Genomic DNA, 21,478 nt, shown 5'->3' with positions numbered 1-21,478 from the left:
AAAGCATTGAAAAAGTAAAAATAAATTTAAAAAAAGAGTGCCCATACTCAAAAGTCACTTGACTCCCGGGGACTAGACGACTTTCTATTAGCTGTCCAGATCGTCTTTACCGACACACATGAGACCATTTTCAGTTGTGTGTATGAGAGCTTTTTTCATGGAAGTGTGTCAAAGGATTCCAGTGGATTGTATAAGCGCATTTCAACGTACTGTGTGAGTGTGTTTCACTTGACTGTGTGCGCGTATTTCACCATGGTGTGTGAGAGCTATTTATATATGACGTCAGCGGAACTCCTTTCCTTAGTCTTTCAAAGTAAAACATGTCCGCTGCCCAAAAGTCATGAAGTGGCCGAACTCAAGCAATGCCAACTTGGTGACATACTGCATAGAATATAAATATTATAATAATCCATATTCGTGTTGATTATTCTCTTAAAATAACGAATTTGCTCATTTAGTAAATATGAAAGCTTTTAATTTGGAGGTTGCATTTTTTTTAAGACGATCTGGACAGCAAATAGGAAGTCGTGTAGTCGCTGGCGTCAAGTGACTTTTGAGGATGGGCATTCTTTTTTTAATTTATTATTATTATTAGTGCTTTAGTTAGCAAATTGTTCATGCGACATTATGTAATTGCAACGAAAGTCAATTCAAAATAGAGAAAATTCTGAGGTCGATTTTGAACCGGAAGTCCCGCCTACATCGTTATTTGATTGACAGGCGAAAACGGGAGCCAGAGAATACAATCAGAAATGATTTTGAAGAGGCGAATAAAAAAAAACATCGAATCTCCATGTGGTAGCAAGGCTGTTGGGGGTGAGCAGAAGTGACCGTGGGACGGAGACAGCCTTATTTTGATCTGTATCGGCGTCAAAGAGCGCGTAACTCACTTGATGCAGACGAGCTAAGCTATGCTGTATGCCATAAACTATGCTAATGTCGCCAGGTCAATATAGAGTATGTCTTCAGATGTTTAGAAGGAGAAATAATACCGTTTTGATTTTTATGATGTTTGAGGTATTCTGACTGAAATGCAGTGGAATTGAGGTCACCAGTAGTCATTTCCATTACCTGTAATTGTCAATTTGAATGTGAGTTACTATTGCAGTCAGATGCATATGAGATGTCATTTAGTTGGCACGATTTTAACAAATGAAAAGTGAATCATACACAGTGTTTGAAAATATAATTATCAATGTTTTATTAAATGAAATTGAAAACTAAAATTGTGTAATATTGTATTGTCTGAAATGGTTCTATATCGATTTTTTTGCAGACAATATAGCTTTATCCAATGAAATGAGACGAAAAACAAACCTCTTGGTAAAAAAAAAAAAATAATAATAATAATAAATCATGTCTTATGGAAGCATTAAAACGTCATTGAATATTCCTGTGCATTGATGGCGAGCCTCCCAGCGTAAAGAACCAAGCACCATGGTCATTGAAGAAACTCGACGGTGTGGTAGGAGACTTTTTTTTGGGAATGTGGGAGGAAACCAGAGGACCCAGAGAGGACCCATGCAGGCATGGGAGAACATGCAAACTCCACACAGGATGGCCGGAGCCCCGATTGGAATCCTGGATCTCTGCACTGTGAGGCAGACGTGCCAACCACTCGATCGCCGTGGCGCCCATCCATTAAATGTTAAATCAATTATTATTTTTTTAAATGTTGGATTGTTAAGCGAGCTAGTCATAGTGTTTGTTTGTATGAGCGCATTTCACTAGTGTGTATGAGCGCATTTCACTGGTGTTTATGAGCGCATTTCACTCGTGTATGAGCGGATTTCACCCATGTGTATGAGCGCATTTCAGTAATGTGTATGAGCGCATTTCAGTAATGTGTATGAGCGCATTTCACTAGTGTGTATGAGCGACAACATTTTCACCCATGTAAATGAGCGCATTTCACCGATGTGTATGAGCAGATTTCACCCATGTGTATGAGCGCATTTCAGTAATGTGTATGAGCGCATTTCACTACTGTGTATGAGCGACAACATTTTCACCCATGTGTATGAGCGCATTTCACTAGTGTGTATGAGCGCATTTCACTAGTGTGTATGAGCAAAAACATTTCACCTATGTGTATGCATTTCAATAGTGAGTGTGAGAGCTATTCCTGAATTATGTCCCGAACGGCGCCTCATACAGCTGTGTTCCCTCCTATACCGGCGTAAAACGCCCTCTTGTATCTGAACTAATCTGCTGCAATATCAAATGACATAAAACTCCAACCACCCATGCGCACAGTTAGACTGACTTGCGCTAGACTTTTTTTTTTCAACTTTATGTAACATTTGCACATCGTACAAAGAATCTTACAGTCAGCAAAAACTGCAATGAATATATAAAACATTCGTGAATATGAATCAAATAATATTTAAAACAAACAAACAAAAATATATACCACTAAAACAATAAAATGCCAGGGGGGATAAACGTTTACAAAAAAATATCAAGATGTTTATAGACATTCAAGGTCTTAATTATGAGAAAAGTCTATGGATTTGATGTACTGCTTGATTTCACAGTGGAAAGCAATAAAATGAACTTCTTTATGCATAAATTTACATTTGTGAATATAAATAATATAAAATTTTGCAAGAAAAATAAGATTGATATGAAGTTTTCATTAGATTTTGCCTTATTTCTTTTAACGTCAAAGACGTCAATGACAATAAAGGGATTTCTATTCTATTCTATTCTATTCCAAGCAGAACATCCTTGCAAAACAGCTGAACATCTTAATCTATATTGTTAGCAATAAAATTGTCAGGGAGCGCCTTCGGCGAGGAGGCAGGGAGGTGGGTAACGTTAAGGGAATTTATTAAATGAAACAAACAAGGACAAACAACGTGGCAGGGCGCTAGGTAACAATGGCAACCAAAACGTGACTAACAGAAAAGGAGGACGAGGAACAGAAGCCGGTGCAAAACGTTGAGTGACGTAACGGGAACGAGGACGTGAGCACGAGTATGAACTTGACATGAGCAAACGCGGCCGTGGAAGTCCGTATAGTGCGGCAATGACCCGACGCTGAGTAGTTGGTCTGGCAAGCTTAAATAGTCCGAGTAATCAGGGGAGCAGATGGGAATCAGGTGTGTGATGGTTGACGGGAAGCAGGTGTGTGAGTGCTGAGGAAAACGCCCCCACTCAGCTGACAAAATAAACAGAAAAAGCACATGGCAGGAAGGGGGAAGAAAATAATAACAAAAACACTGACATGCCCGACACGGGTCATGACAAAAATTACACATATCAGACCAACATCTTTGCACAATGGGGCATAGCCAAAATAAATGAGTCACTGTTTCGGCATCCACTGAACAGAAGGAGCACTTCACATCAACGTCTTTTTTAAATCTTTTAACAATGTAATCATTAGAGGAGTAAAACCTATGAATTATCTCAAATGAGATCCCTTTAACTTTGTTGGACAACAGATAAAGATTGGGTAACAGCTAGACCTTTTTCCAGTCAATGTGTTCCACATATTTATTCCAGAATTAAATCACATATGGAACTGTAGTGACTTCCCTTTTGAACAAAGCTCTAATGAGTTTATTGTTCTTGTTATGAATGCTGGATAAGCAAATTTTACCAATTGTAGTGTCAGTCAAAGATGGCAAAGATAAACTTTGGGTTTCCACTCTTTGTGATCCAAATAACATACAAACACAAGACGAAATAGCTCCAAAGACTTTGACCCTGGTATATCACTTTATTCTTCGAGAAACTCATTATATGAGTAAAGATGACCGGTCCTGTTAAATAGTTGAGTCACAAAAATAATGTTGTTGTTAAACCAGTGTTCAATAAAAAGTGATTTGTCTTCAAATAATAAGTTCTTGTTGTTCCAGATAAAATATGTATGAGGTGAAAAATTATGTTTGAAAATAAGAGACCATGAAAGGAATTCCTGACAATGAAAGGATGACATTTCGGGATTTTTTTCAATATTGTAGTTACAGGACAAGAAAAAGTTTAAACCACCCAGTTTTGACAAAATATGCAAAGGTATGATATTCGATATAGAGTTGGGCTTTTTTACAGAATTGTTTCAACCAGTTTATTTTGAATGTGTTATTTAGAGTGCAGAAATCTAAAAGGTTTAGGCCACCATTTTCGGAGTCATTTGTTAGAACAGATTTCTTTACATGATGAATTCTATTTTTCCACACAAAGTTGAAAAGTAGTGCTTGCGCTGGTATGAAAATAGCACCCCTTATGCCAAGCGGACAAAGACATGCAGGCAGGCTGGCGAATGAATGGACATATAACGGCATCACATTATTGAAATTAGATTTGCTAGCTTCAATAAATTTTTTAAACCTTTCCATATGACCAGTGTTTGCTAACGAGTGAAAGGTAAACAAGAGGAGGTAGTTTAAATTCCTCCCAACCCAATACACACACACGCACATGGAAGTACTCACATGTTCGTAATTTCCATAGATGACTATGTGATGTTAACTGTGAAGAAATGTCTTTATTCCTGGTGACAAATTTAGCAGATATTGGTAATATGGTATTTAAATAGTGAAGCTGTGGGTGATTTGTGATGGAAAATGAGTTAAATATTCATTAAGCAGGCGTTGGCCTGCAAACTCTTCCATGTAACAATCTGTATGATTTTGACAGCTCACTGTTTCTTTGTAAATCTCGCTTTCGAAAATTATTTAGAATTCTAAACTCATTAAACCTTTTTCCTTCCTAGTCCAAATGCGGACTACACTGTAACCAGAAAATGGCCAACAGTATGGGTGAAGATCATCTCCAGCTGGTTGTGTTTGGCCCTATACATCTGGACCTTGTTGGCTCCCATGATTTTCACCACCAGAGACTTCGACTGATTTCCGGAATCGAAATTCCTTTAAAAAATTGCTGCAACTCCCTTGTTGTACCAGTTGTGTTGTGAAGAATATTCTTTTCAATTGATGCTTGTTTACAATTGAATCTAACTGAAGTTGGAGATCCATAATAAGCTAAAGTTTGTAGCCTTTATGTTAATTCCCCTTGAAACATTCCCCATTTGCCTATTTTAGTCAACCATGTCTCTCTATAATGCCTTACAACTGAAAAAAAAAACATAATTGTACATAATAAAGACAATTGTAGTAAATGACTGCGCCTACACACAGTAATGATTATCAAATTCTGTTTTTGCCAAATAATTGATTTAATGCCTTCTGAATGTTGTGTTGTTTGAAGATAAACATGTATGAGTGGCGGCACCATGGCCAACTGGTTAGCACGTCCCACTCCCAGTACAAAGGTCGTGGGATTGATTACAATAAAGTGCTAGTGCTGAATATGTATACAGTGAACCCTTGGTTATCGCGGTTAATGGGGACCGAGACCACCCGCGAAAACTGAAAATCCGCAAAGTAGCAGCGCACCTTCAAAAATGCTTAAAAAAAAAAAGTGCGAAGTAGCGGCGCACCTTCAAAAATGCTTAAAAAAAATACAATATATAAATATATATATTTTTTTTTTCACTCTCTCTCTACCCGTATATATATATATATATATATATATATACGGGTAGAGAGAGAGAGAGAGAGTGAAATTCATGTTATAACAAAAAAACAAAACAAATTATTATTGAAACTTATCGTGCCCGGGGGAACGTGCTCTTCTTCGTCCACTCTCCTCTTCCGCATACCGTCTAACCGCTCCAGCGCCCCCTCGTGCCGCTCGGCGAAACTACAATGCCCCCGAATATTTTTTAGACCCGCGAAGCACTGAAGCTGCGAAAGGTGAAGCGCGAAGTAGCGAGGGTTCACTGTATTTTAAATAATGGCCTTGGACACAAAAAATATGTCTATTGTGTTATTGACCCATGCAACCAACCCAGAAACATGCTTAAATACACCTGGTAAGTGGTAGTTTAATGGCATTTCAACTCAGATGTATCCCAGTACCATTACAGCAGGTATTGATGTTAAAAGCACTTTCAGCAAACGACTCACACAAACATCAAATCAAAAAGCCACTCAAGTGCCCAAACATTTTTAATGGTGCATTTAGTTAACAGTACAAGGATGTTTAACCTAGTAAGCATTGGAAAAAAAACTATATGTATGTATATATAATATATAATGGACTAATCTGCTTTGATGCCAGTGTTGTATTGGGCAGAAAGATGCAATTCGGTGGATAGAATGAACTCCAAACAATTGACCGAATGTTTGTCAGACTTGTTTCACTAAATTAATTCAGTTGAAAATTTACTTTATAATGACAAATGATGAGCAAAGAAGTTTTGAGTAATGTTGGAGAACCCTTTCATCCCACCATTGACCGCTTTCTCCCCCTCAAACGCACTTCATCAAGTTTTTTCATGACTGCTTCTGATTTTTTGGACGAGGCTGTGTAACTTTTCAGTAGCGTCTCAAACAGTGCTTCTGTGTTGGGATGAGTGCTGAGGAAAGCTTTCTCCAGCACATACAAATCTACCCCCTTATCTTCAGTCAGAGCAGAGATGCAACTTAAACCAAAGTCAATGAGTACCAGTTCAGACTCGCCAACCTCAGGTGGACACCTCAGTAGCATGTTGGAGGTGGTCAGGTCTCCGTGGATGACATCCTCATCATGCATTTTGGCCAGGATGTGGCCCATTTTCTGAGCCAGATGCTCCAGCTCCACATCAGGACAGGAGGAACCACAAAGCTGTGCAGAAGCAATGTGGTCACGCACCGTTGTGGAACCTGTGATTTCCTCCAGGAAAATGCAGTGGGAGGTGTAGTCCACAAAGTAGACAACAGGGACCGATATGCCTAAAAGAGAAATTGAAGGGGAATTGTTTTAATAATACGATTGTGATTCTGAAGTTGGTCCCAACAGCTAATGAGGACAAAAAGAAAAATATACAAGTGTGATGAACATAAGGTGAAACACGTGCGTTTCATTCTTTTGTGGTGGTCAAGTACAAATTGGAGACTTCACTGAATGGATGGGAGACATTTGTCACATTTCCAATTGTCATTTTATACCTTGTGTAAATGCCGTCTTTCTATGTACACCAGATAGACTCAATCTCATTCATGCCCACTATGTCATTTTTCTATCTACACACAAACTCACTTAAGTATAAAACCTTGGACTCTACTCTGTTCACTAAAACTAGCCAATCTTTATACTCACATATATAACATGGACCCAAAAGCAGATATTTTATTCAGCACAACAGCAAATGTAACGTCAATTTCATTTTAATCTTCGAGCAGTACTGTACTCGCCTGCTCTCCGGCAACGAAGAATAGAACGAACTTCTTGCACAGTCCGACGGTGTGTCAGTTTATCGTCCAACGCTGGGTGTCTGTAACGTTTCGGGAACCTTTCTTTCACAATAGTCGACCTGCCCAGAAACACAATCCGGGATACTCGCGCTTCTGCGCCTTGCTTTAATAGCTCTGCTGTTGTAAGAAAGTCGGGTAACTCTATTCCGCCAGTAGTTGCCATATTTTTTTTTTTATCCCGGGTCGGGGAAATAACGTTTAAGTTGCATTACCGCCATCTACTGGTACGGAATGTAGCCCAAATATGCTTGCTTATTAACTAAAAAAAAGAACATAAGAAAGAAAAAAACTATTTAGGTGAACGATAATTATAATCAACATCTGTCCTCGTATTTTACTGACCACATGTTAGCTTTAGAAAAATACAGAAAACAATGACTTTTGCAGAAATTACACTATTTAAAATCTTCAAGTCTCAAGGCAACATTTCATGTTCTAGTGTTTGTATTCAAAATGATGACATTTACGTGAGTTATGCTTTGACTTTTTGCAATGTGCTGCTCAGTCCAGTGTTTTCAAATCTGAATCTGAATAATAGTATTACTTCTTCCATCGTTTCGTGTCTATCTTATCAATCCATTTGCCTGTGTTGTGTGTATAATATTTCCTTGCGTTCTTGCTTACGTTGACAAAAAAGGACAGAGTTGCTGTCCTCGTTTCTCTTTTCTCAATTGTCAATTACATTTCCAAATCTGTCTTTAATCACCCTACCCTGCTGAAAATCCTGAGTTTGATGGCCAATTTGTACAACTTCTTTCCTCCTCTCTTGGTGTCTATCCATTCGTACAAAACATACACTTTCTAAATGTCTGTTTGGCGCAAACATCACACTGCTCCTCATCAAAAGAACATTATACATACAGTGAAGCACCGTGGTGGCAGCATTCTACTTTGCAGCAGTTTAATTTAATTTATTTATTTTTTGCTCATTTCAACAGCTGGACCTGGGGCCTTGGCTTTAGTCTGGAATTGCTCCTGCAGTCTTTGCCCTCCTCCCTTTCAAACTTGACAATTTAATGTCAATAAGCAGCTAGGCTTTGAAATTATGCATTTTATTTATTTTAGGCTTATTTTAGGTGTTATGCTATTATTGGCTGTTGTAAAATGGCAGGAGTTCTCACTCTCACTCACTGGTGCCTAAATCGCCCTTCCTCATTTTCTTGTGTGTTCAGTTAACGTTGAGCCAGTAACCAAGTAATATTTTCAGTATCTTTTTTTTTAATCCAGGACAAAAGGGCTGGTACTGGAGCATCACTAGGCATCTATCTGTGCATGTGCCTATGTAAAGGAAGAACAAACTCTCAGTTCAGTCCATCCATTAATTTTATATCCCACTTGCTCTCATTGGGGTCGGGAGTCATTCAGTACTACTTATGAATGTTATACCGGACAGGGCACTTTTTTTCTAATGAAAGCCACGACAGCTACACAGATGAATTTACAAAGTAGGAAAACATCCTGAGGTATGGATTGCTTTTTTGGGGGGGATTCCATTAAATATAGTACAGGTTCAAGGGGGGCACGGTGGATAACTGTGGCCTCACAGTGAGAGACAGCAGCGGTCGTGGGTTCGATCCCAGCTCCGACCTTCCTGAGTGGAGTTTGCATGTTTTCCCCGTGCCTGCGTGGGTTTCCTCCGGCTACTCCGGTTTCGTCCCACATTCCAAAAACATGCATTGGCAGGTTAATTGGACACTCTAAATTGCCCGTAGGTATGGGTGTGAGCGCGGATGGTTGTTCGTCTCTGTGTGCCCTGCAATTGGCTATCAACCAGTTCAGGGTGTCCCCGCCTACTGCCCGAAGATAGCTGGGATAGGCTCCAGCACCCCTCGCGACCCTAGTGAGGAGAAGCGTAATAGATAATGAATGGATACTTTTTTTGTTGTCATTTAACATACATTTGAATTGAACTTGTCAGCTCTGTAAACAATTCGGTTAGGTTTGATTCAATGCACTCGTGTCTTTTAAATGAAAAAACAATGTTCCGGTTCATACAGTTTGTTTTTTTTGGTTACACCTCTAAATCCATAATTCTCACCATCTGGGGCCCAATATTTTTACAGTCATTTCTTACGATTCCACATTTTCACTCAAAATTTCCCATTCATGTACAATTAGACATTCAACAAAATAGCTTCACGTCGTTCCGATTCCAACTTCAAAATGCTTGGCTCATTCAGTTCTCCTTAGGACTCATTTTCAACATTCCAAAAATCTTCAGATATTAAAAATTTTAAACTTTTCATTAACATATTGCTCATTTACAGCCATAAAATTCCAATATTAGACATACTTTACATTATTGCCTCCTCCTTCAGCATTTCGCCACCGATTCAAAACCTAGCTTGTGTTCGGCTCATTCAAGCCTTCATTTCAAGTATTTAATTTTTTTCCCAAATATAATCTTTAACTTCGAAGTTTTATATATTCACCTTCAGTTTCCGCATTTATTGAGCGACTATTCTATACAACTATTCAGACCATTCTCCAAAATGTTCAAAGCCTCATATTCAGATTTTTATGTTTTATCATAATATTAATAATAATAATTATTATTATTATACACATTTGCCAAGAATGTCCACATTTGTTTTTTGTTATTATTTTTATTATTATTATTATTATTGCCGCGGTATAAATTATTATACAGTGTATGGTGCTGCCCATGGAAAAAAGCCACCAGCTGCCACTGGGTGGCGGTATTTCAAAACAAACTTCAGACTTCGTTCGTTGTTTTCCTTCAATGAATATTCAATCTGACTTCTGATCTGGGTTAACGCATTGGAAGAGGATACCATACTTGAGGGTACGAAATACTCTCCACCTAATGCAAGGCAGAAACAAAAAAATTTAAACGAAATAACATCGTTTGTCACAGCTGGTGTTGAAGAAGGCAGGCAATCAAATTCCAGGAGTAAACTCGGGACAACCCAAGTGCGGACAAACAAGCAACCTTCATCTTCAACGCATTGTGAAGGGAAACGAGGCGACTTTCTCAATACATTTGGAACGTTTACCACGTGTGACAAGAGTGACGCCAAATCTATTGATATTTTTTCCTGGACCCATTGTCTCCTCTTTCTGCAACTTCGTGTTGCGTTCACGCACCTGAAGCCACGTAGCGTGAACACCCCTGCAGCACCAGGAGGAAACTGTAAGTTATTATTCTCCCACAATGGACACTACTTCAACGATAAGGTATATGTGCTAAACGTTGCACTCATCGCTCATGTGTTTTGTGAAAAAAAAAAAGTTTTTTGAGGAGAATGTTTATGCTTTTGACCAAGTAGGCATAACCAAATCTACCAAAGAGAAGAACCGGCCTGGTCGTTAATTTAATAACTTTAAGTTATCACGCGGTTTGAGCGTGACCTTAACGAGTTAATCGAAAAATTGCATGTGAGACGGTGTTCTGCCAAAATTTCCTACCCGTACGAATCGTCCGACCGTTGGCTGATTTGACAGCCTGATCTGTCAAAATGTCCAACCCATGCGAAACTTCCTACCAGCAGCTAATTTGTCAGCAAAGTACTACCGTGCGCTTTCATATTGTTTTGTTTACATGCGTATAGGTAGAACTTAAAAAAAAATCCCTTAGTAAAATTCACGTAGACCATGCTATAGAATGACGATAGATTTATGTATTGGAAATAGTAGTAGTAGAAGTAATAATAATAATCATAATAATAATAATAATAAGAACAATAATAATGTGACACATTAAAGTATCAGATTGCTTTGCCATAATTCAAGGGGCACATTTGGTAGAACTGTTCAGCCTGATCTTTTAACAAAAGTTACCAAAAGATGTGGAGAGTCACATTTATTTGTCCATTTGTTTATTACAATACAATACAATACAACTTTATTTATTTAGCACATTTCAACAGGCCACCAAAACGTCTTCTTGGGTTGTGAGGGGAGATGAACAGATAGGGAGGGGTGCATTTTCGTTGATGTCATTCTTTACTTTGCATAATTATTCTAACTGTCTAAGTGTTTACCTTTTGGCGTATCAAAATGATTGCTGTGAACAAGATCATTGGGGGAAAAAACAAACTCAGTCTCTCTCTCACACACACAGGGCTGTATGTTGCAAACACACGATTACCTTTCTTTGTGTACTTTCTTTGTCACTTTCTCCAAAATCACAAAAATTTTAAAGGTTCACTATTGGAACCAGGGTTATACCCATTTGAGGTATTGTAATTTAATAACAAGTTGATGTCCATTTCTATTTTCTATTTGGGCTGTGTTCCAACATAATGTTGGACAAAACAACGAAAAATGCATTTCGCACTTTGCCTGTCAGCTTTTCAAATAGGCTTAGGTTTTTGCCAGCACTTTGTATGACACTCTTTAGCATTATCGAAGTGCTACAAGAGGGCTACCTTCTTAGATGCAGTAAAATATGGACGGTTGTGAATTGGTTTCTCTGAATGTTTGTCCTTTCATTCTATATAAAAAAAATGGGAAAATGATTTAACTAAATACAATTGGCGGTATTACCTTATCCGGGCACCACAAAAGCATGTAATTTTCCAATGTAGAACAGGTGTGTAAACAAAAGGAAACATTTGATTTGTGTCTGTGACTCTATGTATTGATTCAAATGCAAGCAACCTAAGTGAATGTAGACCTGCCTTGCATTTTGTTGTGCTTATCTCAAGTGGAGCCAGTAATGAAATCACAGCAATCAACAAGGGGGTTGTCATGGTGACAAGGCTGCCCCACACTTTTGTGGGCTTTGTAGTCTCATATGAGCAAGATTCTGTCTCCCTGTGGGCACCAGTATAGGAAAGCAAGCACTGGAGAATTCCTTATAGTAGAACTTTAATTGATTTTCTTTTTCTTGTTTCACAGAGAACGTCTCCTTGTACCTAAGAAAAACCTAAGCGACATGGATGAACAACACTTATAACGGGATAGCAATGGGTAAGCAATGTCTCTTTTCGTTTTAAAGTTAATTTAATTTGTGTTTGAATTATAATTATGCATTGCCTGTACCATCAAATCAATGCAAAGCTAGAATATTTTAGAACTGGATCACACGGTTTAAGCAGTGGCAGAATTTATCTGGCCCTTTACTGTGGACTTGACCAAATGAATCCACCTTGAAATATCAACGCTCCCATTGCATTTGTAGAAAGCATCAATATACAAAAATGTACAAACTGTGCTATGCACCGGGAGCAGCTCAAAATCAGTAAAAATAAAAACATTAGGACAGAGCATTAGATCAAAAACATTGAGTAAAGTATGTCATACTCACCACAGAGGCTGATTATTAAATGCATTTATATATACACAGAGCTGGAAACTTTTTTTTAAAAAGAACAATCTCATTCTAATACACTTCGTTCCATCTGACAGAGAAGGCTTCGATAAGACTACATTGATAGGCAGCACATAGATGCCGAAATCTGATATAAAAATCTAGCATGGCTAGATGTCGGCTGCATTGCAGCACGGGAGAAATATTTTGAAATGAAGAGAATAGAATGTTGGGTATAAACGAAGACACAATGGCTGGTATTAGAGAACATGAAATGAAGTGGGGACAGTCATTGTGTTCATTTGAATATCTGTCTGTTGAATTTGCATAGCTGTCAATAGACAGAGGAGTTCAAGGATTCTGTAAAACAGCAGCAAAGAGAATTGCTTTTTGTTGTTTACAGAAACATTATGGTAGAAAATCACCTAGAGTAGAAACAAACAAAAAAAACAAAAACCAAAAGGTTTTGAGATGTAGAAAAGATGTAACCTTCTATTTTATTTGATAATCAATACAAATTAAACTGGACATCACGCTTGATGCGTTTACTACCCAGTTTTCACGGAATAAACAAAAGTGTTCATTAAATATATTCACATTGCATTTTAATGTGAAACAATTGAACTTCTGGTTGTAGTTTCTAAAGTAGTTCCAGCCGAAGCATAAGGTTAAGTACAGCTGTAAACATTTACCTACCTCGTGGACTCAAAACGTAATGACCATAACCAAATTTTATTCAGCTAACGTATTGTAACGTGATGGATAGCGTGGAACTAATTGTGTTGAATTTACATTCTGCCAGTATATTGGCACCAGTTTTTTAAACTGAAGCATTTTTACGGTACAACAGGCTTACATTGGAGTCTCAGCATGTTATGAACAGGAAGTAGTCACTTATTCACTCCTCAAAATACACAACCAGTAGCATGTGTCGCAGCAAGATTGTCTGGTCCAACACTCTCAAGAAACACTCACCAAAACATGTCAGGTAACAAAAGAACCTAAAACGATATTGTCTGCTATTAACGAATCAGTTAAAACAGATAATAATAAGAAGACAAAATTAACTTAATACAACTACTGTGTAAAATTATTGTCCTGACTAAAACTTGACTAATATGTTGACAGTTTCTCCTGACTGAAATTAAACTCAAATAAAGACTAAAATGCTCGACTTATCGTCGACTAAATTAAACTTGATTCAATAAAAACGGGATGCGTTTGACTAAATGTGATAAAACTAACAAGTGCCATTGAAACAGGACTAAATTTGAAAATGTCAGATAAAATGAACACTAGAGCAGGGTCACTGGACGGCTGCACCATGTGCGCTGCCAAAATGAGGTCTGGTGCCAGCTGCAGAGTTTTTACCCCACAGCTGAATCCAGCAGGTTCCATAACTGAGAAGATCATCAAAAATGCCCTGGCACTTGAAATTCACAAACACCAAAGGAACTACCCACTTTGTCTTTTTCAGACTGTTGCATGTTTTACATTTTTGTAAAGTATAATACAAATAAATGACTGAATTTAAAAGTATTTGCATTTTGAAATTCTGATCATACTTTTTATAGAGCAAGTGACTGACTTAACAGTTTAATAAAGAGGTGAAGTTATGAATGTCCCAGAATGCAAACTGTATCATGTTGACATGGAGGTGTTTTAATACTTGAAGTTTAAAAAAAAAAAAAAATCCCATTTGGGGTTTTTGAGTTTTTACTTGCACTTCTGCATGTCGTTCATAACTGTCAACTGTGACTCTTTTGTGATTATATAAATATATTTGATTTCACTGCCATTGCATCCATACACACATTTTTCATAAAAGACTGGTTAGCACAATGGCCTCACAGTGAGAGACAGCATCGGTCGTGGGTTCAGCCCGGCTCCGGCCATCCTGTGTGGAGTTTGCATGTTCTCCCTGTGCCTGCGTGGGTTTCCTCCGGGTACTCCGGTTTCCTCCCACATTCCAAAAACATGCATGGTAGGTCGATTGAACACTCTAAATTGCCCCTGCGTATGAGTGTGTGTGCGGATGGTTGTTCGTCTCTGTGTGCCCTGCAATTGCTTGGCAACCAATTCAGGGTGTCCCCCGCCTCCTGCCCGTAGATAGCTGGGATCGGCTCCAGCACCCCCCGACCCTAGTGAGGAGAAGCGGTATTGAAAATGGATGGATGGACTTTAAAATATATATAAACTGATGCGGTTAAATGCATGTACTGTATTGTAAAAAGAGTGTCTTCTTTGACCTTCTTTCTGCATCTCTTCAACATCCTAGGTTTCTCTACCCGCCTGTTGGCCAGTGTCGTGTCCTCACTGGGGGGGCTGGTTTTCGGTTACGAACTGGGCATCATCTCTGGTGGTTTGCTGCAGCTCAAGACTGATTTTGGACTCAACTGCATCCAGCAAGAGTTGCTGGTCAGCTCCTTGTTAATAGGAGCTCTGCTAGCATCTCTGCTGGGAGGAGGCTTGATCGACCGTTATGGCTGCAGAAAGTCCATCCTGCTCAGTATTGTATTAATGCTGATTGGAAGTCTCACTCTGCTTATCAGCTCCTACCAAACCCTTTTGCTTGGCAGGTTCATAGTGGGCTTTGCCATGTGCCAGTCGTCCATGTCCTGCTGCATCTTCGTGTCAGAGATGGTAACCCCTGAGCGTAGGGGCTTTTTGGTTACACTGTATGAAGCTGGGATTACTGTGGGCATCCTTGTAGCTTACACTATGAACTACATTTTGTTTAATTTACAAAGTGGGTGGAAGTGGATGTTTGGCTTTGCTGTAGTACCAACTTTGATTCAACTTGTCTCGATATGGTTCCTTCCATCGAACACTGAGGAGCGAATTATTCATTCTGAAACGGCTCTTATGGCTGTTATGGAAACCCAAGACGAAGCTTGCTCAAATGGCACCAAGGAAGCAGAGAAGGTGCAGTATAATATCATGTACCTTTTCCGGCGAAAAGACAACATGAGGACCCGCACCATCATCGGGCTAGGACTGGTGCTTTTCCAGCAGTTCACAGGCCAGCCAAATGTTCTCTTTTATGCCTCAACCATATTTCACTCAGCAGGATTTCAGAGTGACAACTCTGCAGTGTTAGCAACGGTTGGTATTGGAATAGTCAAAGTGGTCGCCACTCTCACCTCCATGGTGTATTCTGACAAAGTGGGCAGAAGGCCTTTGCTCATCGGTGGATGCTGCGTCATGGCCTTTTGTCTGCTATGCATTGGACTGCTCAGTGGACATTCACTAAATGATGCGATGAGCCCTTGTAGTTCAGAGGATTCAGTTGGCAACAAGACGAGTCAATTTATTTTAACCATTGGAAATTACACACCTTTGAACACAGCTCTTGATGATAACAACACTCCCCAAGCTGCTGGTGCTCTACTTGCTGGAAACAAAACAGAAAATCCTCTGGAACATGCTAAGGAATCTTCTCCTAGCATTCGTGAGCAAGTTTTCAACTGGCTCATTCTCATGTGCATGATGGCAGTTGTCACCGCATACTCCATTGGATTTGGACCAAGTTTGTATATTCACCTACAATATATACAGAATAGACCTTGTATACCTGCTCTGTGCATTATTTTTATAGACAGTGTTGCCTTGAGACATGAGCGTAATTTGTTCTGTGACCCCGCTCGTAACTCAAAGCGCTTGTATTTCAAATTATTTTTGCCCACTCGAATGAATGAATGAAAACTTCAGGCCAAAGCAATGGCTTTGACAAGATTTGAGTTTGTCAGTGTTTAGCCACGCTCACTAACTTTGATGTACGCGTTTGCCAGATAAAATAAATTCATGAAACACTGCAATGCGGGACCATGACAATTTAAATACATAAATAATTAATTAAATACAGAAATAATTATATCTAGATTTTTTAAAAATATAATCATTGGTCATTTAATTAATTCATTACACATTTATTTAATTCCATATTTAATTATTAAATTTAATCAATTAATGACTATTTTAATTAAACATTTCATGGTCTAATTATTTAATTTGGGGACTTTTAGATAGGTCCGTCAAATTTTAATGATTAATTGATTTACATGAAACCATCTTTATCAGACAGATCTTTTCAAACAATGATTCCAGTATCGTTTTCCCCGTGACAAATATTAACAAAGTTATGGCTGTTTAAAAGCAATGAAAATACACCAATTTGTGGCGAAATCTTATAATGCAAAGTCAGGATTTTAGGCGTTAAATTTTTGTAGAATTTGGTTTTCTAACTCCTATAACTATTATTCTTATTCTATGGCCATCCATCCATCCATTATGTGTGCCGCTTCTTCACAGAAGGGTAGCTTGGGGTGCCTATCCCAGCTATCTTCTGGCAGTAGGTAGGGTACACCAGGGCCCACATAGACTAACAACCACCCATTCTCACACTCACACCTAGGGGTAATTTAGAGTGTCCAATCAACCTGCCATGCATGTTTTTGGAATGTGGAAGGAAACCGTAGGACCCGGAGGAAACCCACGCAGGGACGAGGAGAACATACAAACTCCACACAGGAAGGCCGGAGCTGGAATCAAACCCACGACCTCTGCACTGTCAGGCCATCGTGCTAACCAGTCACCCATCATGCTGCCTATTTTATACCCTATTTTAGTCATTCTAGTCACTACACGAAACAGTCAGTGAGTTTCATCATAACATAACATTTTATTTGATTTAATGGGTGTCAAGTGAAGAAAAAACAAATTAAGAGTTGAGAATGAACAAACAAAAAATTGTTGAGGAACCATTATATCACAGTTAATAATTTGGAGTTGATTAAATTCATGAAATTTGATTGAAGCAATGGAAAATGTGAGCAATGTGGACGACTGGTTAGCACGATGGCCTCACAGTGCAGAGGTCGTGGGTTCGATTCCGGCTCCGGCCTTACTGTATGGAGTTTGCATGTTCTCCCCGTGCCTGCGTGAGTTTTCTCCCAGATTCCAAAAACATGTACGGCAGGTTGATTGAAGAATTTAAATTGTCCATGGTTGTAATCGTGAGTGCGAGTGGTTGGTTGTCTCTGTGTGCCCTGTGATTGGCTGGCAACCAGTTCAAGGTGTACCCCACCTACTGCCCGAAGATAACTGGGATAAACTCAGGCTTGTACTTGTACTCCTTTTTATTAAAAAGGTGTTTAGAGATGTTTTTCTTCCATGTCCCATTAACTTGAAATAAGTCACTTTCAGTTATATAAAAATGTACAGAAACTAATCTATGACTATAATGTTATCATCAATTTCTAGCCTCACAAAAGTGCTGTTGAAAAATGAAATATAGCATGCGTGGCACTTAAGGAAGAAAAATGCTAAGTTAGTTAAGACCCACGAACAAGCAGCAACTAAAACAGGATGCAATTGAATTTGATGTCCACGGGCTCCAGATTACAGGCAATCATCAACTGTAAATTGTTAAAAAGAAATACAATTTGAAAAAAAAAAACTCAAAGATTAAGGGAAAATGTTCAAAATCATACTCTTTCATTGTTCAAATACTTCCAGACTGAATGCATCTTTGTAAGTAGAGAAACAAAAGTTCTTGTTTATTCTACAGTGACTTGGCTCCTCCTCAGTGAGATATTTCCCGTTACTGTGAGAGGAAGAGCCTTCGCATTCAGCAGCTGCTTCAACTGGAGTGCCCACCTCTTGGTTGCCTTCACCTTCCTGGATGTTCTCCGTAAGCTTGCATACAGCCATTAACAATGTTGCTAAATGACTGTGCTGCAGTACACCAGGTGATGTCTCATGCCGTGGGAAATTATCCAATTTCACTGAATACAAAAGAAAAAAACAACATTTATTTACTACAATCAATCATCCATCCATTATCTGAACCACTTCTCCTCACGCGAGTGTGCTGGAGCCTATCCCAGCTGTCATCGGGCAGTCGGCGAGGTACAACTTGAACTGGTTGCCAGCCAATCAGAGGGCACGCCCTACAATAAATCAATCTATATTTATTAGGGCTGTTAAAATTAAAGCGTTAACTCAGGTGATTAATCCAAAAAATGTTAACTCAGTTAAATATTTTAACTCAGTTAACTCAGTTTGATTTACTTAAAATATATTTGCATGCTTTGCAAATATTGTGCCATATTAGCTGTCTTTAGCACGTCTCAGAACAAAACACTGTGTTTAAGTCACCACTGAGCCTTGCAAACCAGCATTGTTGGAGTGTGGCGCTTGTGGGTAGTTTTGAGAAATGTTTCAAAACTAAATGTCTGCAAAGATGTCTCCATTTAGATCGTATTCAAGAATCCAATAAAGCTATTAGAACAGTGTTTGAATTAAATATACTTCATATTCGGTAATTTTGCATTAATTGTGTGAAGGCGGAGGCCACATATGTTATTCTACACCATTCAACTTTATTATATATTCTATTTTCTTCCTCGCCTTTTTTCGGCGCGTAACTACTTCCACAGTTTTCATCCGATTTTCACCGTTCCAACTTCATTCTAAAAATTCCATTCATTTCCAATTGGAGATTCAAAATTTCACTATTAAAAGCTTCATATTTTATATTTAACACATTCAAGTCATTCATTTCACATTCCCGTATCCCCTCTCACACCTTCACCTCATTCACCCATCAAAAATTCATCCATTCCCAATTGCACTTCTTCAACACGCTACTACTTCCCCATTTTTCAACCGATTTTCACCATTCCTACTTCAATCAATTTGTAAAATTCACGCCATGCAGGCTTCAATTTAACCCCCACATGCCTCCAGTTTGAAATTTTAGACATTCAGGTCTCAACACATTCCTGTATATCCTCATTCAAATCACGTCATTCATGTCAACAGTGCTACCACTTTTTCATGTTTCAAGTTTTTCACCATTTTACATTTTTCACCCCCCCCAAAACCCCATTCATTACCAATGGGATTTCCCATTTACAGCGATTCTGATTAATTTTTTTCCTCTTACTTCTCCAATTTTCATCCAGCAATGCCGAGAGCATCGTTTCACCCCCACACTGACTTAAAAAGTACCCAGCTGTTTGGGTCTCTTTGCAAATTTTGTTGCCACAAAAACAATTTTTTCCCCCAAAATTCCCCATTCATTTCCAATGGCAAAAATTTGGGAATGCGTTTACTCCTCCAATTTTCATCCAGCAACGCCGAGAACATCGTTTCACCGCCACACTGATATAAAAGGTACCCAACTGTATGGGTCTCTTTCCAAATTTGGAGCCACAAAAACATTTTTTCCCCAAAATTCCCCATTCATTTCCAATGGCAAAAATTTGGGAATGTGTTTACTCCTCCAATTTTCGTCCAGCAACGCCGAGAACATTGTTTCACCCCCACACTGATATAAAAGGTACCCAGCCGTATGGGTCTTTTCCAAAATTTCAACCAGATTTTCCACCAAAATTCACCATTCATTTCCAATGGCTAAAATTTGGGGATGCATTAACTGCTCAGATTTTCATCTAGCAAATGCCGAGAACATCGTTTCACCCCCACACTGGTATAAAAGGTACCCAGCCGTATGGGCCTCTTTCCAAATTTTCAACCAAATTTTCCACCAAAATTCACTTTTCATTTCTAATGGCAAAAATGTGTGAATGCTTCACCATTTTTCATCCGATTCAAAGCGTTCCAACTTAAAAAAATTCAGGTCATTCATTACACATTCCTGCATCTCCTTTAACATTTTTCAAGTGATTCACTATATTCATGTTTCAAACTTTCAGTCATTCATCCATTCCAGATGGCACGTTTTCATTCACATTTACATAATTTGAGTTAGAAATTCAATTCAAGGTGATTCGTTACACATTCCTTTATCTCCTGTAAATTTTTCACCTCATTCATTGTTTACAGAGGACGCTCGCACCTTAACCTCCACCACAGTGCGGCAGCCATCTTGGATTAGTGTCATTCAAAATCATTCAATGTCATTCAATATCATTCCACAAAAAAAATTTCCAGCTTCTCCGCCTTCACACGCAATTTCTTCAGGAATTGCATTTTCTAGTTTCAAGATATTATTCAAGTAAGTATCTGTTACAAGCGTCGCAAAAAATAGTAATTGAAAAATGTGATTAATCATGATTAATCATGGAATTTTTTGTGATGAATTAGTTTAAAAAAATGTGTAGCACTTTTACTGCCTATTAAGGTGATCAAAGCGCTTCACACTGATGTTGCATCTTTCGACTGATGACATACCATCAGGAGCATCTGGGGGTTCAGAATCTTGCTCAAGGATAATTCAACAGTCAAATTGGCTAGAGATCGAACCTACAACCTCTAGGCTGGGAAACATATGCTCTACCACTGAGCCACACTGAGAAACCCCCTGCGGTTGGCTGTTGTCCCCTCCAAATTAGATGGGGATAGGCAGCTCACCTCGTGAGGATGGACATATAAAGGATGGATGGTGTCCCATGATATTTTTGCAAGCTACGTATGTAAAGTATATGCATTGGCTCAGTAAGTGTTGGAAACACTGTCTTATTTGTTTATATCACCAGATGCAATAGGTCTGTCTGGAACCTTTCTTATGTATGGGATCACCTCAATGGTGGCTGCAGTTTTCTTCTACTTAATGCTACCAGAGACCAAAGGCAAGACACTGGAGGAGATAGACAGGGAGCTGCGTTTAAAAAGGTACTTTCTTTAATGTCAAACATTGTCCTATGATTGTTTCAGATGAAATACTGACACTGGTGTGTTTTCAACTAGGTTTCACCACAGTGTGGCGTGCTTTAATGGCATGAGACGAAGAAATTCCACTCCAGAATACCAAAGCGTTGTCTGTCAATAAAACAGTTGTATGTTTAAACAAGCATCACTTCTCAGCAGCTTTTTGCAATAAACACACTGGTGCATTTTAGTTTACCATTATTGCATTCTTTTTTCCCAT

The 21,478-nt window shown here is 38.7% G+C and overlaps 3 protein-coding genes across 5 annotated transcripts in view; 2 read left to right on the top strand and 1 right to left on the bottom strand.

Annotated features, from left to right (window-relative positions):
* serinc3 (serine incorporator 3) overlaps positions 1-5,131 on the top strand; it is a 33,634-nt gene extending 28,503 nt beyond the window's left edge. For both annotated transcript variants that reach the window (XM_088287082.1, XM_088287081.1), the window contains one exon: positions 4,724-5,131. In XM_088287082.1, the coding sequence (XP_088143208.1) occupies positions 4,724-4,859 (136 nt within the window). In that variant the 3' untranslated portion in view covers positions 4,860-5,131. The remainder of the gene's footprint in view (positions 1-4,723) is intronic.
* Positions 5,132-6,002: 871 nt separating this feature from the next.
* Positions 6,003-7,515, bottom strand: tp53rk (TP53 regulating kinase). Its single transcript, XM_088287089.1, has 2 exons — positions 7,248-7,515; positions 6,003-6,785 (listed from the first exon to the last, which is right to left on the bottom strand). Exons 1-2 carry the CDS (start codon positions 7,468-7,470, stop codon positions 6,295-6,297), a joined length of 714 nt encoding a protein of 237 aa, XP_088143215.1. The 5' UTR covers positions 7,471-7,515; the 3' UTR covers positions 6,003-6,294.
* A 2,487-nt stretch (positions 7,516-10,002) lies between these two features.
* Positions 10,003-21,453, top strand: slc2a10 (solute carrier family 2 member 10). Of its 2 annotated transcripts, XM_088287087.1 has the most exons (7): positions 10,003-10,113; positions 10,186-10,461; positions 12,171-12,242; positions 14,861-16,111; positions 18,152-18,274; positions 21,087-21,222; positions 21,298-21,453. In XM_088287087.1, the coding sequence occupies exons 3-7, from the start codon at positions 12,212-12,214 to the stop codon at positions 21,377-21,379; spliced, it is 1,623 nt and encodes a 540-aa protein (XP_088143213.1). In that variant the 5' UTR covers positions 10,003-10,113; positions 10,186-10,461; positions 12,171-12,211; the 3' UTR covers positions 21,380-21,453. The 2 variants fall into 2 exon arrangements, with proteins under 2 accessions (XP_088143213.1, XP_088143214.1); XM_088287088.1 differs by having other exon boundaries at positions 10,025-10,505.
* The last annotated feature ends 25 nt before the right edge of the window (positions 21,454-21,478 follow it).

This window comes from Idiotropiscis lumnitzeri, unplaced genomic scaffold, assembly GCF_059441095.1.
Source record: "Idiotropiscis lumnitzeri isolate Australia: NSW breed Sydney's pygmy pipehorse unplaced genomic scaffold, RoL_Ilum_1.0 HiC_scaffold_24, whole genome shotgun sequence".
Lineage (NCBI taxonomy): Eukaryota > Metazoa > Chordata > Actinopteri > Syngnathiformes > Syngnathidae > Idiotropiscis > Idiotropiscis lumnitzeri.
This window is presented reverse-complemented; position numbering and strand designations above follow the sequence as displayed.